At 39.2% G+C, this 21,090-nt stretch overlaps 1 protein-coding gene across 5 annotated transcripts in view; it reads left to right on the forward strand.

The window, feature by feature from the left end:
- ELAVL4 (ELAV like RNA binding protein 4) overlaps positions 1-21,090 on the forward strand; it is a gene marked incomplete at both ends in the record, with an annotated part of 89,873 nt that overhangs the window by 21,378 nt on the left and 47,405 nt on the right. For all 5 annotated transcript variants that reach the window (XM_079776080.1, XM_079776081.1, XM_079776082.1 and 2 more), the window contains one exon: positions 19,051-19,291. In XM_079776080.1, coding sequence (XP_079632206.1) covers positions 19,051-19,291 — 241 coding nt within the window. The remainder of the gene's footprint in view (positions 1-19,050; positions 19,292-21,090) is intronic.

The raw sequence follows: 21,090 nt of genomic DNA on the forward strand, positions 1-21,090 counted from the left end.
GCCCCTCACCCAGGCTGGCCAGGCACCCCAGTGGGAACTCCCACCCTGAAGGGGGTGTGGCCAGCCTGAAAACAGCCCTCAGTCCCTCACCCCGTCAGTGGGAGTCAGTTGGAGGTGATCAGGACAGCAGGAGCAGGGCAGTTTGGAGTGAGCAGGCCAACAGGGGGGCAGTTGGGGGCAAGCAGGCCAGTGGGGAGGGAGGGTGGGGGCGAGCAGGCCAGCAGGGGCGGCAGTTAGGAGCAAGCACACTTGCACGGGTTGGGGGGGGGGGAGTTGGGGGTGAGCAGGCTGGCAGGGGGCGGCATTTGGGGGTGAGCAGGCCGGCAGTGGGGGGCAGTTGGGAGCGAGAAGGCCGGCAGGCAGAGTGGTTAGGGGCAATCAGGCAGGCAGGTGAGTGGTTAGGAGCCAGCAGTTCCGGATTGGGAGAGGAATGTCCGACTGCCGGTTTAGGCCTGATCCCTGTAAACCAGCAGTAGGACATCTTTCGAGGGGTCCCAGATTGGAGAGGGTGCAGGCCGGGCTGAGGGACACCCCTCCCCCACCATGCACAACTTTCGTGCACCGGGCCTCTAGTAGATACAATAAAAATAAGAGAAAGAAGAAAAGAATAAAAGGGAGATTTTTTTTCCTTATGATGAGAACTCTTAGAATTTATTTTTAAACTTTCCTACATATTAAACAGCAGTGTTAGCTAGTCATCATGTTGTACATTATATCCCTAGCACTTACTTATCTTATAATTGGAAGTTTATACCTTTTGAAAACCTCCCTCCAACTTCCACTCCCTCCTCCACCTCTATATCTGGTAACTACAAGTCTCTTTTTCTATGAGTTTGGATTTTTAAATTTTAGATTCTACATATACATGAGATCATTCAGTGTTTATCTTTCTCTGTCTGACTTATTCCATTTAGCACGATACCTTCAAGGTTCATCCATGTAGTTGCAAATGGTAGGATTTCATCATTTTTTATGGCTGAATAATAGTCTATTGTATGTATGTACCACATCTTATTTATCCATTAATCTAATGATGGATTTTAGATTGTTTCCATGGCTATTGTAATAATGCTGCTATGAACATGGGATGCAGATATCTCTTTGAGTTAGAGTTTTTGTTACCTTTAGATATATTCCCAGAAGTGGAATTGTTGAATCGTATGATAGTTTTATTTGTAATTTTTTGAGGATCTTCCATATTGTTTTCTATAGTGGCTGCACTAATTTGCATTTTCACCCGCAATGCACAAGTATTCCCTTTTCTCCATGTCCACACCAGCATTTGTTATCACTTGTCTTTTTGAGGATAGCCATTCTGATAGGCATGAGATGTTGAGACTAGTAATATTCCTAGTGACTAGTGATGTTGAGCATCTTTTCATGTACCTGTTGCCCTTTTGTATATCCTCTTTGGATAAATGTCTCTCTAGGTCCTTTGCCCATTTTAGATTGGGTTATTTGTTTCTTGTTATTGAATTGTATGAGTTCTTTATATGTTTTGTATATTAACCCCTTATCAGATATATGGTTTGCAAATGTTTTCTTCCCATTTAATAGGTTGTCTTTTCACTTTATTTATGGTTTATTTTGCTGTGCAGAAGCTTTTTAATATAATGTAGTCCCACTTGTTTATTTTTTATTTTATTGCTTATGTTTTAGATGTCATATCCGAAAAATCATTACCAAGACCTATGTCAAGGTGCTTTGTTCCTATATGTTTTTTAGGAGTTTCATGGTTTCAGGTCTTACATTTAAGTCTTTAATCCATTTTGAAACACCAGTTTCATTCTTTTACATGTGAATATCCAACTATCCCAACACCATTTATTGAATACAGTGCCTTTCTCCATTGAGAAGTCTTGGCTCCTTTGTCAAATATTAGTTGACCATATATGCTTGGGTTTATTTCTGGGCTCTGGATTTTGTTCCATTGGCCTATCTTGTTTTTATGCTGGTATCATAGAGTTTTGATTAGTATAGTTTGAAATCAGGAAGTGTGATATCCCTGTTTTGTTCTTGTGTCTCAGGATTTTTTAAGATATTTGGTGTCTTTTTTGGTTCCAAATAAATTTTAGAAGTGTTTTTCTACTTCTGTAAAAAAAAAAAAAAAAAAATGCCATGGGAATCTTGATAGTGATTGCATTGAATCTATAGATGGCTTTTGGTAGTATTGACATTTTAACAATTGTAATACTTTCAATCCATGAGCAAGAAATACTTTTTCATTTATTTGTGTTTTCTTTGATTTCTTTCATCAATTTCTTGTAGTTTTCAGTGTAGAGAACTGTTACCTCCTTGATTAAATTTATTCTCCTAAGTATTTTGTTGTTTTGACACTATAATGAAAGGTATTAATTTCTTTATTTCTTGTTCTTAGTATACAGAAACACTACTAATTTTTGTATGTTAATTTTGTTTACTGCAACTTTACTGAATTCTTTGATTAGATTTAATGATTTTTTGTTGATTTTTAGGATTTTTTATATGTACAATTATGTTGTCCGCGAATAGAGATAATTTTACTTCTTCCTTTCTAATTCTGATACCTTTTATTTCTTTTTTCTTGCCTGATTGCTCTAGCTAGGACTTCAAGTATGATGTGAAATAAGAGTGGTAAGCATGGGCATCCTTGTCTTATTCCTGATCTTAGAGGAAAAGCTTTCAACTCTTTACCATTGATTACGATGTTAGCTATGGGCTTATCGTATCTGTCCTTTATTACGTTGAGATATGATTCTTCTATGACTAATTCATTAAGAGTTCTTATCACAAATGGATGTTGAAATTTGTTGAATGCTTTTTTTTGCATCTATTGGATGATTATATGATTTTTCCCTTCATTCTGTTAATGTTATATAATGTGATGTATCACATTGATTTGCGTATGTTGAACCATCCTTGCATTAGGGTACGCATTTTAAATATTTGTCATTTATTGCAGGGTTCACAGGGAGAGATTTAGGCTAAAATGTGTGAGTTACTTCCCATTGCATAGCCTTCAAGTAGGAGAGCAGATAATCTTAAAACTGAGGACATACCATCCCAGGAAGGATTGTGGATGCCAGAGAAAGATTAAGATTTCCTTTGCTTCAAATCAATATAGTAGATACTAGATCAGCCAGCCTCTGTCACAGAACTGTGTTGGCTCCATCTTCCTGGAGTCATAGGCCCTTAGAGGCCCAAGACTCGGTGAAGACAGGCACTTGATAAAAGGGCTTTGGGATCTGTAATCCTGAGCTCAATTCTTGAGTTTGCTACTTTTTAGTTTTGCACTTTTTTGTACTTAATGTGGAATGTGTATTTTCATAGGTCAAAGTATTCAGGCTCCTATACTAACTGGAATTATATATAAACCTATTTGATGATCAAGTGTCAGCAACTGGGAAACATTAATTTTAAAATATAGATAAAAACCTTTATGTATTTTTTCTCTTTTCATTGTGTATACTATTGCATAAACTTACATTAAAATCTTAAGATTAAAAGATGAAAGTGAGAAATACAGTTTATTTTTATCCCAAAGCTCCTTTGTTTTCATTAGCAATCTGCAAACTTAAAATTACTTAAAACAAACAAACTCTCCATTAAACATTTTTAAGAGTAGAAGAATAATTTTCCAAGCATTTGACAGCACACCTTTTGTACAGAGCACAATAGATGTTTAGCAGGTATTTGACCTCATTTGGATTGAATGGATGTGGAAGTAATTACATGATTATTTATTCACTCATTTGTGTGTTTTTTTAAATGCCAGCCCCAGCAGTGTGGCCTAATGGTTGAGCATCGACCTATGAACCTGAAGGTCTCAGTTTGATTCCTGGTCAGGGCACATCAAGCCCAGGTGGTGGGCTCAATCACAGTAGGGGCCATACAGGAGACAGTCAATCAATGATTCTCTCTCATCATTGATGTTTCTGTCTCCCTCTCTGTTCCTCTCTGAGATCAATAAAATATATATATATTTTTAAAGATTTCATCTTAAAAAGATGCCAGGCATGCCCAACTCTGACAGTCATAACAGCAAAATATTGAGCCCTCCTTGGCTCTGGCTTTGACTTGTGTGACTTATAGAAACTCTCACAGGTGGAAATGTTCTCTGGGACTCAGCCAGATTCAGACCCAAAGTAAAAATGAAATATGAGTGTAGGCCTGAAACAGAGGCAATCAGAGGTAGAAGGAATGTGGGACTGAAGATATAGTCACTGTAAAGATGGCCTTATCCAGAAAATGGAAAACACATGGCCTTAAAAGTACACTCTTTGGGGACAGTTTGGAAGTTGAAGGAAATAATATAAGAACAATATTGCTTTAAAAGATGAAGGCGCTCCTGTTTTTAATTGATTTTGAAGAGAAAAGATGTGAGAAGTTTTTGCTGTGAGCAGAGTGGTGGGGAACAGAGCAAGGAGAGTAGATTTAGCTGTGGAGAGCAGGTGAGCACCTGGAGAGTCATCCATTCATTCATTTATTGTAACAACAATATCTGGAGCTATGCAACGGTCCCCAGGGTCACAAATGAATCACACACAGCCCCTGTCCTCAAGGAGCTCACAGTCCAATGATACAAACAGGAAGGTGGAGAGTCTCGGTGCCGTGTGGTAAATGTCCGTGATGGAAGCATGTACAGGAACAGAGGCGGTGCCATGGTGGGGTGTTAGGGAAGTCCATTGGGCCTGAAGGCGAGAGAGGAGGGCCTTCCAGGCCAGTAGCAGTGCTTGTGCAGGGTGGAGCATGAGAGAGAACCCAGTATGTTCTGTCTGTCATTGCTGGCTGAAGAAAGATGTAGTCCAGACTGTGCTTCCCAGGGCTTATGGAGGTTGTGGTGGATAGTGATGGGAAGACTTCAGTTCAGATCCAACTGTACATGTGAACAGGGGCTAGTCACTCTACCCTCCTTTTGCTCCTTAACTTTTCGTTTTCTCACCTGTAAAATGCAAGTGGTAAGGGCAGAGGGGTGGGCCAGAATCCCACCCATCTCTCAGTATCTTCATAAAGATGATATGGGGTGCTGGGTGTAAATGTGCTTACACAATTTCCTAAGTCTAGCATGTGATTTAATGAGTTCTTTTTAGTGGCTTTGTAAAGTTCATCTCATTTCTCCAGGGAGATCACACTTGCTGTGTTAGCTCTGCACCTCCTGCCGCACCTTTCTGAAGGGGCCCTGGAAAATCCCCTTGAAGTGCATTTGGTCAATGTACCTGCTCCTGGGTCCACAGAAAGGAAGGAGCGGTCCAGATGGAGGGTGGACCAAGAACAGCCCCTGCTCTTCCACCCCGGGTAGGTCCATGTAGAAGGCCAGAGATGCCTTCTGCTTTCAGTATACAGAGTGCACTGGCAATTGACTGAAATTTTCCATGAAAACAAGAGGAGTTTCTTTTCTGGAAATCAGAAATCCTAATGACTGAGCTTATTATATACATTTGAAAGTATCTAACTTTAACCCATTCACAGTAGAGGGTGTTTTCTAAACGGCAGAGTGTACCAGAAATTGTGTTTGTAAGTGTTAAAAAGGGTGCTTTTTATTAAAAGTTTGCTTAATCCCCCTTTACTCTATATTTTCCTGACTGGTATTATTGTGAGACCTTGTTAGTTAATGTTTGTGAAGCCTTTAGAAGATGAAGGAAATAGCTTATTGATATAGATGATTAGTAGTAACCTTTTTAAGTGTTCTTTTCTACTTCAGAAATTAAATTCCAAGTATTGATCTTACCAACTCGTAGATTAGTCAGCTTTGCCACCTGCAACACTTTGTTTAATGAGCACATATTTGCAGAATGTTACATTTTGCATAAGGGGAATGAATACCTATTGAGTGCTTACCTGTGTCGAGCTCTGAGCCAGATAACTTCAATTTGTTATTTTTAATCTTTACAGCAAAGCAGATAGAATTGTTCAAATTTTTCAGATGAGGAAATTTCAAGTGTACTTTGGAGAGTCTTTACGTGGCTAACCCAAGGTCAAGGTTGGAGCTGGTTTTCAAACCCAGACCAGATCAAACTTCAAACCTCATGCTCTTTCCATTACACCATGTAGAATTTTCAATCAAGATCTTTCCTGTAAGATCCATTTACTTATCAATATTTACTGACTAATAGGAGACACAGTCTAGAATGGTTTTAACCAGATTAGATCACTTGCTTTCTCTAAGATGGCTGGGTTGCATGTTGTGGTGATAGGAACATTTCCTCAGACCCTAACAGCGGTCGCCAACCTTTCAGACCTCACGGACCACCGGTTGGCGGCCGCTGGATTAGGAAGTGGAGAATGGCACAGAATTTAGTTTCAGACTTGAGTTCAAGTTGCCCTTCTGGCTGAGTGACAGTGGATACTGCCTGAAACCTCATTTCTCCATCATGCTGAGTGACTTCATGTCTTCAAGCCTCCCTCATCAGTAAATGGGGGAATGACAATGGCCTACTTTGCAAAGTTGTGGGAGAATTAAGTGAAGGAATGTAGGTGAAGACACCTGTCACCATTTATTATGTGCTAACTGTTGGTAGTATTGGAAGGAGTCAAAGGCAGTTGCGTGCCAAAACATTTTCCTATGTTACCGAAAGCACTTTTTAATCGGCTTTATCCAGGATCTCCATTTCCTGAGCCTTAGCCATGTTCTGAGCAGGGACTTTGCTAGGCTCCTTTGTATTTACCTCTTCATTACCACATTTATAACTTTATATAGTAATTACTTATTTACTTATTTATTTACTTCCTTGCAGGCAAGAACCTCTTTTCTCTCTTTGTATTCTTGGCACTTAACATAATGGCTTCTGGCCCATCAAAGGAACTCATTAATGTTAAGGAACTTAGCATGGCTTTTGTTCCTTTGTACTGCTTTTCTTTTAAGAGCTAACTTCAGTTGTGGGAAGGGGCTGTTCAAAGAAAGCACTATATTATCATCATTAAATTGTGATTTCATTAGCTTGCTTTAACTTGTACCTGCACTAAAGAAATTTTAGGTTGCACTAATTTGACAACAGTTGGTTCTGAATATTTGTTAGCCACTAACTTTTTTTTAAAGGTAAATTTCTGGGATAAAAAAAATATATTAAGAGTTGGAAGAGTTTGCCAAGCAAATTTACTTTTATCTGTGATTTCAAAGGACCTGGATACCTTACTCAAAGAAGTAAACTATTTTCCATACCTTTGTGTATATACAGGTATCATATCCAAATTATCCTTAGGGACATATTAAATTAGTCCTGAAAGGGCCTGAGAATTATGTATTATGCAGTTTGACTTTTAGTGTAAAATAATAATTTTGAAATTGGTGTTTTAAAAATTATTATTTCTGAATTTCAAAATGCCAATTTGACTCTTGCCCAATTAGTATGAATTAGTGAGTTTTCAAAAGTCTGTTTTGAAAAAAAACAAGATTGTGAGGACAGAAATAGTGACTCTTCTCTGTTCTAAGTATAACATTTTCTGTTGTTATAAGGCAAATCATAAAAATACATATAATGGGAGATTTTTAAAAATAGAACAATGAGGAAATTGAGGTGAAGAAAGATTAAGAGAATTGTAAAATAAGATAAATATAAAGGTAAAGTTTGTGTTAAAAAAAAAACAACACATCAAAAGTTTGCAGTGAGGTCCTTTGCTCTTTCTTCACACACAGAGAGCTACAGATCTGGCATCATTTTCCTAGCACTATTACCAGAAGGAGACCCAGTGAATCACAGGATGCAGAGTCCCTCAAACAAAAGCAAACCCATCACACGAAGGACAGAGAATATTAGTGGCTCATTGTCATAATAAAGTATTTGCCTCAAAGCAGACCAAAATATAATGATACTTTGGTATTTGCTTCTTATTCATGAGATTTTTAATAAATGTGTATTAGGAGGATCTCCATATGCAGGAAAGAAAGAGAAGCTTAAAAGCATGGCATGGAATGCTGCTTGACAGTGTCATACATTCACAAGATGTCCTTGAAGATGGAGCACAGAACAGAGATCAAGGAAATTTTGGCAGCTGCAGTTGGGAAAATAAATGGCTGTTATGTGATTGGGTAGATCCTGAAAGCAGGCTCCTGCTCAAACCATGTAATTAAGAAAAGTGGGAGCTTTTGTCCAAGTGCAGAATGTTCATAATATCAGAGTTTGTCAGCGGGAGCTTTTAGAATGGATCAGTGCTTTTCACTCCCTGATCCAGGGAATGGTTTTCTTATAAATCATCTTCTCTCCTTGCTGTCCTCGTGAAGGTTGCTGCCAGGCGATAAGGCCAACTCAGATTGTAACCTCGCACAGTGAGTTAGGTGAAGGGGAGACCAGACCAGAGACTGTTTCAGGAAATGTGATTTTTATTCATTTGGGCTCCTGTGTTTCCTCTAATGTGGGAACAAACAGCGTGGCCAAGGAGAGATCCTGCAGGAAGACTCTTGGAAGGAGATGGAATCACTTTTTATACTGTGGCCCCCAAACTGGTTTGAAGGATTTATTTTCTTTCTTTCTAAAAAAAAACTTCCTTCCAGATTATAAAAGTGCTGTATTTTCATTGTAAAACAAATACACAAAAATTTGGAAAATAAAGATGGAGGCAAGTAATTGATAGAATTATCATCTATAATTCTACTATTTATTGTTAGCATTTTATTTTTCCTTTCCACTCTGTGCATATTTATATAATTGAGATAATCAGTTTTTCGCCTTTCTTCTACAGGGACCATATACTTTTTCTTATGTTATTAAAAACCAGTATAAACATAATTTTAACAGTTGCAGAATACTGTATCATAAAAGTATACAATAACTTACTTAGTCATTCCCCTTGGTGGACCCTTAGATTATTTGTTTTTTGTTGTTGTTTTTTTTACTTTTCTAGATACAGTTTTCTTAATATATCTTATTGTATATACTGGGGGTCTGCAGAATTTTGGATTCTTTTCTGAGCTTAAGAATGGATCACTGGGTCCAGAAATATGAACATAACGTTCAGAAAGTTTGTATCAATATATATTTCACCAATAACAATGAGAGAGATTCTTTCATAGCACCTTAAAACTTGACAGTTGCAAACCCTGAACTTCTACATTCTCTGTAAACATGTGGTCCACAGATAATTCAGACAGTTCTGCCATCTCGGGTCTGCATTCTCACCAACACTGATTCGGTTTTACTCGTACCCATCTGCCTTCCCAGAAGGTGTCCAGGAGAGTGGTAGCCCAACTACCTCTCTGAGATAGTTGGAGGGATAAAGTTCTATCGGGTCAAAAAAAAGTCCCTTTTTCTAATACATATAAATAAGGGAAGTCAGTGAAGGATGAAATAAAAAAATATATTTTCACGTGCAATACAGTAGTTTTCACATTTAAAGCTACCCTGTCAGAACAATGTTCGGGATCTTTTCACTAATGAACATGCAGATATACTCAGGGGCTGTGTGAACTGTCCGTGGGTTGAATTTAACATGCCCGTGTATACATACATTGAGGTGCTGAAAACTGTTTTATTTCACCTATCGTCTTAGCGGCAGAATGCCCCCGAAGAGGCTCTCCCTTGAATTGCACAATTGGAAGAGCAGTAGGCTTACAATTCCTCTCAATAAAGGAAAGGTTGCTGTGTGCAGATTTTTTTAGAAACTAACTCCCCCTCTTCCCCTCTGCTCTCCTCCCCAGCTGTGTTAAAAAAAACGAGTATTAATTTTCAAAATAAAAATTGTGTTTTGTAGATTTCTGAAAAATTTAATGAATGTGCATAAAACTTAATTTCAGAGACATGACCCGAATCTTTAGACCATGATAAAGATGTACAGAATAACACATTGCTTTTTACAATTGAATTTTAGTGAGTTTGCTCACACTCTGAACCACTAGCCAAGCATTTTATAAATATACAATATTTATGTTTACATGAATTGTGCCATTGGCTATTGTTTATGCATTTAATCAGAAGACAAGTCCAAGTTAATCAGACCGTGGGCAGTTTTACAAATAATTCATTAATGTTCTTTGTATGGAAGATGAAGATAATATTTACCATCACAGCTAGTTCCTATCCCAACAAATACTGATAACTTATTTTTAGGCATTTTGATTATTTTGCCCACATTAATCATTCAGAATTTGGGGGCTAAAAGGTAGGATGTGATTTTTTTGTGTTAAAGTTAATATTTTTGCAGGAAGCCTGAGAGCTTGCCCACGAAATTGTATTTATACTAAAATGAAAACATTTGTCTTTTTCAAATATGCCTTTAATAAAGAAAGCTTATTGAAAGTTTGAAATTGTACTTATTTAGTGGCCATTTTGGAAAAGAGGATTGAATTGGGAGTGGGGTGGTGAAGGAAAGGTTGCCTCATCTTTGCAATGAACCGGTTAAACAAGCCATCCCTAAACTCGGGAGAGTTTCCTGTAAAAGTCTGTTAAAAACAAACACCCAGAGGTTTTACCAGGACTGCCCCAGGCTGGGTACACCAGGAAATCATTTTAGGCCCAAACTGAAGCCCTAAAGAAACTGTAAAATATAAAGGAGGTCAGTATTTATTCTGGAAGAGAAATGTGTGATGCGTCTGGGGAAGAAGATAAAAAACTTGGTTTTCTGTAAATTTGAGACTAAAGCCTAAGAGAAATTAAATTTTGATTATGTGTTTCATATCCAGGCTGGCCCAGCTATTTTAAGTATTAATGCCTCTTGCTCTTCCCAGCGGCTACTGATTTTGTAAAAGCCCTGGCTACCACTGCTGAGAGTACTTCCAGCGCCTGGTGTCCATCTCAATGAAGAAGATGCTATTTCAAAGGAGGAGTCCCTCCAGCTTACCTCATGTTACAAATAGTCACTTGTTTAGGACGTGGGCATTTAGACTGGAAACAACTGTCATTTCAGTGTCAGAAAGGAGTAGGACTAGTCTGTGTGTATTTCATTTATGAGCTTTTTTTGGAGAGGAGGGAGAGTCATTAGACAAACTCTGAAGTAGGTTGCTTAAGAGGAAGGGGTGTATACAATTGATTTTAATTGGTTATTTGTTTACCTGTCCTCCTCTCCCATCCTCCCAACTTGAACCCTCGAGGGCAGGAACCAAATTATCTTTGTTTCCTCAACTCCTAGAATAATACCTTGGTCTATAATAGCATTCAATACACTTGTGTTGAACCTAATACACTTGTTTTAAGGATATGCTGAGAATTTATTACCACATAACCTCCTAGAGTAAATAGGTCTTTCAGGTTATTTGTGCATCTGCCCAAAGGTATTATTAAGCTGTCAGCATGTTTTCCCCAGTTGGAATTAAATTTTTTTTTTTTTCGTTTTCTAGTTACCTTTCAGCAGAATCTACAGAAACTTGGAACAAATGGATTTGGGGGGCATGAGTTTAGTCAGCAGCCACATTCCCCTCGCCCAGGGGTCTCTGTGAGTCATCGTCTATAATTCGGTTGGAGGGGAGTTTATATTTCCAAGTTCCCTTTTCCTGGTGTGATCAGATCAGCAATCTCAGCCCCTTCTTTTGGACCCCATTAATAACAGTGTCTCCTTCCCAGTTGAACCATAACCAGGAAAAGAAATACTAACCTGAAGGGGCTCAAGCAAATTAAAGCCTCTTGAAAAGGAGGAGAGAGTATGGACTTAGGAACTGATGAACAAAACTTTAAAGAAAAGTGAAATTGGGGAGTTGTAAGTTCATTTTTAGTATCTTTCAAGAAGCAAGAAGAAAAGTGAGGAATTATCGCTAAAAATAAGATCTGTCTTCAGGAACACAGAGCCTGCTGTGTAAATGTCTAACTTTGGGGGTTTGTTTTTCAGACTTTTGAAAGGTGGAGGAGATGCAGTAGTCTGGGCCACTCCACCAGAGTCTAACATACTGAGTGTCAGAATTGTTACGGGTTAAGTGGGAAAGGCCTACAAAGAGAATTAGGATTTTTATTTTTGTTCTCATGAATAATTTAAATCAATTTCTTTAATGGTTTGATTTAGTGACTGCCCTTGGTAAACATTATTCTTCGTGCTCTGGGGAGCGCTCCTTCTATTACACAAGGAATAGCCTCCATACATAACTTTGGAAAAGTCCTTCCTCATGGTAAAAGAAAACACCTTTAAATATGCATTAAAATACTTAATAAAATACGTGTGTGTGTATGTATATGTGTGTCTCAAATGTTCACACCTGAGACATGTTTGCAATCAGTACAATCCTTTAGCATCTTTCTCATTTAGAGGGCGCTCAAAGTAGAGGGGACAGTATTTGGAAAAGAAACATCATATTCCTGTGACCTTTCGGATTCTTTTTGTTGTTGTTGTTCCTTTGCCTGAATTAAGCATCGAAACCACCTCTCCACCAAAATAACAGAAGTCGAGGACTGACAAGAGCACTGTGTCAAGGTCCCTGCACTGGGCTCTTAGATGATGAATGTCAGGAGTGAATTCTACAGTAGAGCAGGTTCCTTTCATGTAAAATTGAAACCTCTTATTTGCCTCATGAAGTGAATCCTGAAAGTGTCAACCATGTTAAGATACGTAAATGTAAGACTATACAGTTTTTCATCAGACTGCCATTGTTATGGAAAATATTGGAGCAAGGACAGGATGTTGTATGGCTGACAGGCTTGGTGAGGGTCCTGTGGTAGCACTTGTGAGGTGGCTTTCTGGGGCCCAGGACAATGACTCTGTCCTCAGTTGTAACTCCAGCCTTCCCCAAACTTGAGTAAATGAAAGCCTTGTGAAGATGGGCGATGAAGGGAGATGTAAGAGATTCATGAGCTGATGGAAGAAATGTTGAAAGGGGCTTTCCATATATTTTTAGTACTTTAGTACTCAACACAGTTTTAGAATTTTGGAATGGACTAAATGCTTCTAGCATGCTCAACTGACCATTCTTGTCCACCTTGTATGGGGAGTGGGGTGAGGGTAGGTGAGTGGAAGGTGGGGAAGTGGGGTTCTAAACTTTCTTATCAAGAAGTAAGAATAATGTTGGTCTACATAGAGGTGCTCCAAAAACGTCACAGGCTTGAGTGGGAAAAAATCTATTTGGGGGTTTCAATCTGGAGACAAAGGATTGGCTTTCCTGTGTGTAAAATGTTACATGCATATATATATTTCTGGCGAGAAAGGGAAAAGGCATTCAACAAGTTCTCTAAGGGAGCCCACGTCAGCCAAAGTTTCAGCCCTCCTGCTTGAATGAATGCCTCTTAAAATCTGCACTTAAAATAATATTCAAATATATGCCTGGCATATAATAGGTACTCAATAGCTGTTCTGTCTTCTTTTGTTATGTGTAAAATGGGGTGACATTAATACCTTATTAGCTTATAGTATTTCACAGAGTTGTCTGAGAGATAGTGAACTCTAGGGCATGCAAGGACTTTTATTCATTCAATAGTCCTTTATCCAGAACCTACTAATTATTAGGCCTTGTTCTACATGCAGGAGCTACTGTAATAAACAAAACAGATTCAGTCTCTGGCCATAGAGCTCAGAGTTCAGTCATCATTCTTTGAGTACTATAAAATGCTATAGTCAGAAAAGTATGAAGGTAGATATGTTTCCACACTGCTGTTCAAATGCATTTCTGTAATACGGCCACCCCTCACCTCCTTCCTTAAAAGAAAGAAAAAGTAAACCCTCATCCATGTTTGCATTGTCACAAGAGTACTCAAATGAGGTAGTCTGTAGACCTGGGTTCAACTCCAATCTCTGTCTCTAACTAACAAGCCATTTACCCTTTTTTGTCCTCAGTTTCCTCATCGTTATCATTAAAATTATGGGGCTGGGTCATGTGGTCCCTACTGTTCTCTGATGTCTGTCCGCATCCACACTGTGAACTCAGGGAGGGCCAGCTCCTTGTCTTTGTTATCTCTGTATCCTAGCACAGTGCCTAGCACACTGGGGCTCTATCTCTGTTCATCTAACATACCCAGATCTAGCCATAGTGGAAATAAACCTCTCTTTATGTGCACATGACCTCGCATGTCCAGAAAGTAGTGTGACAGATACCTTGAGTGAATAATAGCGAGAGATGTGATTGAACAGGTAATTAGGACCATTGGGAAGGACCCATGATTGTGGTGAGTGGGATGTCATGAAGGGAAGGGAAGGGAAGGTTGGTTTTTTTATTCAGGAGCACCCTGAGAAAGAGGCTGGCCTGGCCTCTGCTTCTTACCTCCCCTCCACAGAGACAAGCAACCCTGAGTGATGATCCAGCAGCTGCAAGTCTGAGGCTTCTCTCTTGCTTTTGTTGTATATTTTGCAAAAAAGAGTGGTGGGAGGGGTGAAGTTAATGCGTTGAGTGTGAGTAATTAGTCATTCAAACCATTGACATTTACAATGACAGGATTTGAGTGCCTACGTTATTGTGCACTGCTCTAATAGTTTATCCCTGAAATTTTCTGCCTGTATAATGTTTCTTAAAATATATCACGGGAACATAAAAGATTTAATGCAGTGCTTTGTACAACCATTAGAGTTTGAAGTCAACTGAACCTCCTCAGTGCTCTATCCTGGATGCTGACTCTAATTCTGCTTCTTAATTGCCATTCAGAAGAGGGAAGGAGGGCGAGTCAGGAGTTTGGAATCTGGTCAGCTGCAAGGTTGGCTGTGAGACCCACACAGAATGTTTTATTAAAATACATTTGCACACTTGAATAACTGATATATTTATTCGCAATGAAAATGGTGCAGTTAGAATATCAAAGGCCATAGGCTGGGGAAGCAAGTGTTCTGATTTTGCTGAGCCAGCCTCTGTGCTGATTGGAGGATATGCTTCCCATTAACACATATGTATACGTCTGGTCTCTTTCCCAGGTAGAAATTACAGGTGTCCTCTCTCTAAGATCTATCATGTAAACTTAAAATGTCATTTCATATCGTTGGGTTTGTTATCTTTATATCTTGGGAACTTCTCTTATTTTCCAAGTAATGGTTTCAGATCCTCTTGGTTGACTTATATGTCAGATTTGATTCTGACATTTTACATTTCTGATTCTTTTTGTAAGCCTGTTTTGCATCTTGGGATGCATCATTAAGACCCGCGAAGGATCTTATGACGTGAGGGATCTTACAACAATGCATTTGCAAATGTTTCTCAACTTTAGAACTGCATGTTTTAATGGGAAAAGTCTTGTTTGTGCATGTGTGTATTTCCATCAGTTCTTTCCAAATATACAGAATGATAACTGTGCAGCGTGTGCAGAGCAAAGTGAGCGCCATCTCCATCAGATGAGAGTGACTTGGCTTACTGTCTAGTAGAACATTGTGTCTCATGGCTCTTTTTTGAAGGTTTGAGCCCAGTTAGGATTGTCTGATCTACAGATGGAGCTCAGCTCCATGAGTCAGCATACATTAGGAAATCCACATAGGATGTAAGCAGATCAGAAAGCTGATTGAGGAACTGAAATTACTTTGCTGCAGACTTGACAATTCCCAGACCTGTGAGATGTTCACATGGGCAAGTTGGCTTTCACCCACATGTGTCTGTGAGGTGAGCGTCCAGTGAACAAAAGATGAACCCAGCTGTCAGGTGACCTTTAACACTCTGAGTCCCACAGAATCTCAGCATGCTTAGGTATGGCTGGTATTACTCTTCATATTCCATTGTAACACCCCCCAAAAGATGCCACAAAAGCACAGGCGATTGTGTAGGTATCTGGGAGAGCTGTAAGAAGGGGGACCTGAGGAAGATGGAGAGCAGAGAAGGTGCTCTATAGATTATGGAACTGGCCTTTTTTGCCATGAAATAAAAATTCCGTAGTTGGGCAGCTCTGTGATTCTGCTAGCCAAGCCTTCTAAATTGGATAAACTCTGTTTTTCAAGTTCTTTATCGAGTTGGCAGCGCTCCGTGTGTTTGTTGCCTGGACACCTGACTCACTGAAGCAGTGAGACTACACAGCAAATGGAGGCACTGCACGGACCCAGGAGGCTGGATGGCGTGGTGAGCAGACACCTGCCTCCCAGCAAGGAGCTGTGCTGATGCTCTGCAACATCATCTCCATTAGCATGGCCCCCTCCCCTGGGCCCAGCTTCCTCATTTTTCCTGGACCCTTCCCTCAAGGGCAGAGCAGCTGAATAGGCTTTTGGATGCAGTTTCTATCACTGCAGAGGAGTACTTGACTTAGGATTCTTTTCATGGACTCTTTGTTTTCCACTTACTGTCTGGACCAGACTTCCAGAATCTCATAGTTGACCTGAAGCCAAGAAGAAAATTTTTGTGATGTGATTCAAGTTACTTACATGGCCCGGCCGGTGTGGCTCAGTGGTTGAACATCAATCTATGACCCAGGAGGTCAAGGTTCGATTCCCAGTCAGGGCACATGCCCGGGTTGTGGGCTCTATCCTCTGTGTGGAGTGTGCAGGAGGCAGCCAACCAATGATTCTTTCTCTCATAGTTGATGTTCCTCTCTCTCTCTCTCTCTCTCTCTCTCTCTCTCTCTCTCTCTCTCTCTCTCCCCTCCTTCCTCTCTGAAATCAATAAAATTATATATATTTTTAAAAGTTACTTACATGATGCTAAAGAATCTTAGAAGCTCCCCACCATCCTCAATCTGCCTAATTTCCCTGACTCCTCTTGTCTTATTTTTGTTGTTTCATTTTCCATTTGTGATCATTAGAAAACAATTACAGTAACCCTCACCTACCTAGGGCATGATGCAGAATAATAGTTATGATGCCTCCAGGCAGTTTGTCTAGGCACTTAATAAATACATATGTGATCTGTCATCCTGAAGATAGCCTTGCACAATAGGCTTTATTCCAATTTACAAAGGGGGAAACAGAGGCTTGGGATATTGAGGCCACCTGCCTTAGATCACACAGCTAAGCTAATAAGTGATAGGACTAGAATTTTAAGTCAGCTGTGCAACTAAAATCTCACTCCTTTTTTACTCTACCACTGTGCTTCAGATGAGAAAATGAGTGAAAAACAAAACAAAAACAAAAAGCAGTCTCTAAATGCTGCTGAGGATGTGCAGCAGCTAGAACTTTCATACTCTGCTGGCAGGAATGTGATTGGTACAACCACTTTGAAAAACTGTTGACAAGTATCTACTTTACCTGAACATACATATACCCTAAGACCAAAAAACAGACTCCCAGGAACTTTCCCATCAGAGATAAAATAATAATAAAATGTGATATTTTTACACAATGGAATTCTCTACAGCAGTGGAGAACAACCTACCACTACATTTGACACATGGATGACACCCAGACATAATGTGTGAAAAGAAATAAAAGAGTATGTATTGTGTGACTCCATGTGCTTAAGTTCAAAACCAGATAAAAACAAATATGTGGATTAGAAATGGTTACATTGGGGTGGGGAGGTATGAGTGATGGGGGTAGTAGGCCAAAAAAGGCTCCTGTGATGCTAGTCATGTTCTCTATAGTGATCTGAAAGGTATTACTCAGGTGTGAGTTGTGTTTACTTTGTAAACATTCTTTGAGTTGCAGCCTCAAGATTTAAATACTTTACCACATATATATTATATTAGAATTCCTATTCCCCAATAATAGTGGTAATAATAATGGTAATTATAATGGTAGATGCTAGTTATCAGACCTCTGCTAAGCCATGGTTTTCTCATCTATAAAATGTAGAGAATATTAGAATATGCCTCATTGCTTTCTTGTGAGGAGACAGTGAGAGAAGTCACATCACATGATTGGAAGAGTCCCTTTAATTAATATCAGTGATTGTGGTTATATTCCCACCACTATTTGGGCACTTTATACACTAGATCCTTCTTACCACCTATGAGGCAGGTGGCATTGTTCCCATTTTTTCAAATGAGAGAATCTAAGTCTCCTATGATGTAAGTTTCTTCCCCAAGATCACACAGCCAGTCAATGGCAGGGCATGATTCTATTTCCAAGGAGTTGATGATCAATTTCAGAGGAGATGGAAGCCCTATCATGAAGGATGAGTAAGAGGTGGTAGTAGGACAGAATGGAAAAGTGAGACTGATGGGCTGCATTTGAGGCCAGGAAAATTGGGTGCAGGCCCAGACTCTGCCCCACTTTCTCGTGATGACAAAGAAGTCGCTGGAATCCATCTCAAACTTGAGTGTTCTGAACTAGATTTGATTCCCTTCAGTGTCTTCCAGCTCTGAAATTTTGTGATTCTCCGTGTTTATCATATGGTATTGGGCATCTTCATGACCTAGTTCTATGAGCTTAAACCCATTTTCCATAAAAACCTCATTCTAGCATCATCTTCTTAATACTTTCCCCTGAACCCCGCTATCCTATTAGCAGGGTTAATTACTCCTCTACTATATGTCTATTGTCCTTCTACAATCCGCTTGCCTATCTGTGTCCTCTGTAGACAGTAAATTCCTTGAAGGTAGAGACATTTGTGGAAATCTTTGTTTAATTAACTATTTAAATCCAGAGAAAGTTCTTTGTGAGTAATGTGTGGAAGGACAACCTCGGGATGTGCGGGACCTAAGGTGGAAACCTAGAGTGAGCTTTTCCTTCCTGGTGTTTTATTTTAATAGAGGTCCAGGAGAAATAGTGACAGAGTGGCTAGGTTGAAATAGCAGTAGATAGACTTTGTAGTTCCCCAGTAAGCGCTCATGAAATCTGAAGTTTGATCAGTGATTAAGCATCAGTGAAAATCTAAACCCTTTCTATATGAAACAGCTCTACTTAATTTGATGTCATTTCACATTAGGAGATAGTTAATAAACAGGTACTGTATTTGATCTTATGAGTATAGCCCTCTATATTTAGCTTTTTCAGCTTTAATGGAACTATAATTTTAATCATGATTATTACTTTACATTTTAATTATAATTTGGTGTGGCTTAAGTATACATTTCTGAGAGTGATTGTGTAATGAAAACAGGAATTAGCTTTTCATTAACAAAATAATGGGAGAGTTCCCACTGCATGCTAGTCTGTGTTCAAAATCTATGGGCTGGCCTAAAAATAGCAAGGGGATTTTAACATTTTGGTTTAAAACATGCTTCTAAATTGACTATGTTCACAACCCAGTCTCTTTTGCTTCATCTTGTTCTATCTTGTTCTCTTTTTCTTTTCAAAAAATTAAATTAAATTAAATCTTGAAAAAGACTTTAGTTATATCTTTGAGATTTCAAAAGGCTTATTTTTGTTATTTTTATTTTTGTTTAGATAATTAGCACCATGGAGCCTCAGGTGTCAAATGGCCCGACATCCAATACAAGCAATGGACCCTCCAGCAACAATAGAAACTGTCCTTCTCCCATGCAGACAGGGGCAGCCACAGATGACAGCAAAACCAACCTCATAGTCAACTATTTACCCCAGAATATGACCCAAGAGGAATTCAGGAGTCTCTTTGGGAGCATTGGTGAAATAGAATCCTGCAAACTCGTGAGAGACAAAATTACAGGTATGTTCTTCCTCAACATTCTAGGCTTGGAATCTGTTCCATTAGATGTGCAGACCTTAGTAGAAATGCATGGTGATGCATCTGAGTGTCTGCAGTGTGGATCCTGCATTCAAGGATGGCGTGGGCACACAGTCATAAACTCATACGTGTGTGCACTATAGAAAACCACACTGAGGATTGGTAGGACTGAGAAGATGAAGAATTTGGAGCTTCCTCAGCTTTACTTTCTGTGAAATAATACTTTGGTTTTATCCCTTTATTCTTAATCAGCCACTTCTTCCCTTTGTCCTTTAGTTCTCTGTTCTGCTCTCTGCCCTCCATATACTCCATGCTAGTTTTTATCTACTTATCCCTTTCCTCTCAAACATTTGGTGTGTGTGTGTCGATATTCTTCTGTGTGTGAGAGAGACAGTGTTAGGTGGACTTGTGGAAGGAGGTCACAACTGCCCATGTCCCTGGGGAGAAATAAACCCTAAGAATAGCAGATTACTCTGGAGTGAAACTACTCTGCAGTAGGAGGGAGATGCGCAATGAAGATCTGCATTTGAAGTATTTTATTTTATTTGTTTGTTTTGGAGATACTCTTTAAGAAGTCAGAGACTTTTTACTTGAAAGTGAAACAATACCTTATATAACTTCAGTACTTGAGGTTTTTAGGTTCTGATTTTTTCCCACAAGCATTCATTGAGGACCTGATGACACTAATTATTGGGGAATTTCCCTACAATCTTTTTGGAAGTGAAAAAAAATTTCTTAGAAAAATATTGAGCTACATGACAGCAGTGAGGTAGCTGTTCTCTGGTACTCCACTCCTAAAATCATTCACACTCACCTTTAAGCATTTGTCTTTTTTTCTTTTCTTTTTTTTTTTTTTTTTTGAGTGTTGACTTTTATTTCCTTTTCTCTGGACAGTTTAATTGATGAGCAACTAGCCTATATAAGAAAAAGGAAACTCTCTCATTAAAATAGGAAGCTACGTCATCTTGTTCTTAAATCAGAGAACTCAATGTATATGTGTGTGTGTGTATTCTTTAATTTTCTAATTCCCATGTAAATCTGTCCCCCATATAAATTAAGTACTTTTCAAAACCACAAAACTAAAATAATTGTAAAAAATATGTCACATAATTCTTCAAACATAATTTTCTCAACTGTAAAATTGGAAAATAATAGTTATCTTAACAAGTTTATTGTGAGGATTAAATGAGAGAATGGATATATGCTACCTAGCACCATGCCTATTGCAGAGCAGTCGCTCATTAAGGGGAGATGTTCTTATTATAGATACAGTTAGTATGTTTCAAGGGAGTGGCTAGAACAGAGAGACTTTTATCAAGGTCTCTAAATAGGGCAAGGGCTTTGATGATCTTGCCCAGAGCATTGGATCATCCATTCTTTAAACAGAATTGCGGGGAGAAACCAAGATGGTGGCATAGGTAAATACCTAAACTGCTGCCTCGCACAACAATTTCAAAGCTACAACTAAAAGACAAAACGGACATCATCCAGAACCACAGGAAGGCTGGCTGAGTGGAAATTCTACAACTAGAAGGAAAGAGAAAAGCACACTGAGACTCAGAGGAGCTGCAGGAGGCAGAGATACTGAGACGCGCTCGCGGAGAGGACTGGCTGCTGAGTGCATGGCTGGCTTTCTCAAGCAGGAGGGAGACAAAAGCTCCTGACTACACTGAACTCCAGTTCCGGGCGAGACTCTGGGGACCCAGATTCATTTGGGAGAAACTGGACTGTCTGGCAGCAGGCGAAACTCGAGGGCGGCTTTCTCTCAGAGGTGCTTGCAG

Source organism: Cnephaeus nilssonii (genome assembly GCF_951640355.1).
Source record: "Cnephaeus nilssonii genome assembly, chromosome: 7".
In the NCBI taxonomy this organism is placed as follows: Eukaryota; Metazoa; Chordata; class Mammalia; order Chiroptera; family Vespertilionidae; genus Cnephaeus; species Cnephaeus nilssonii.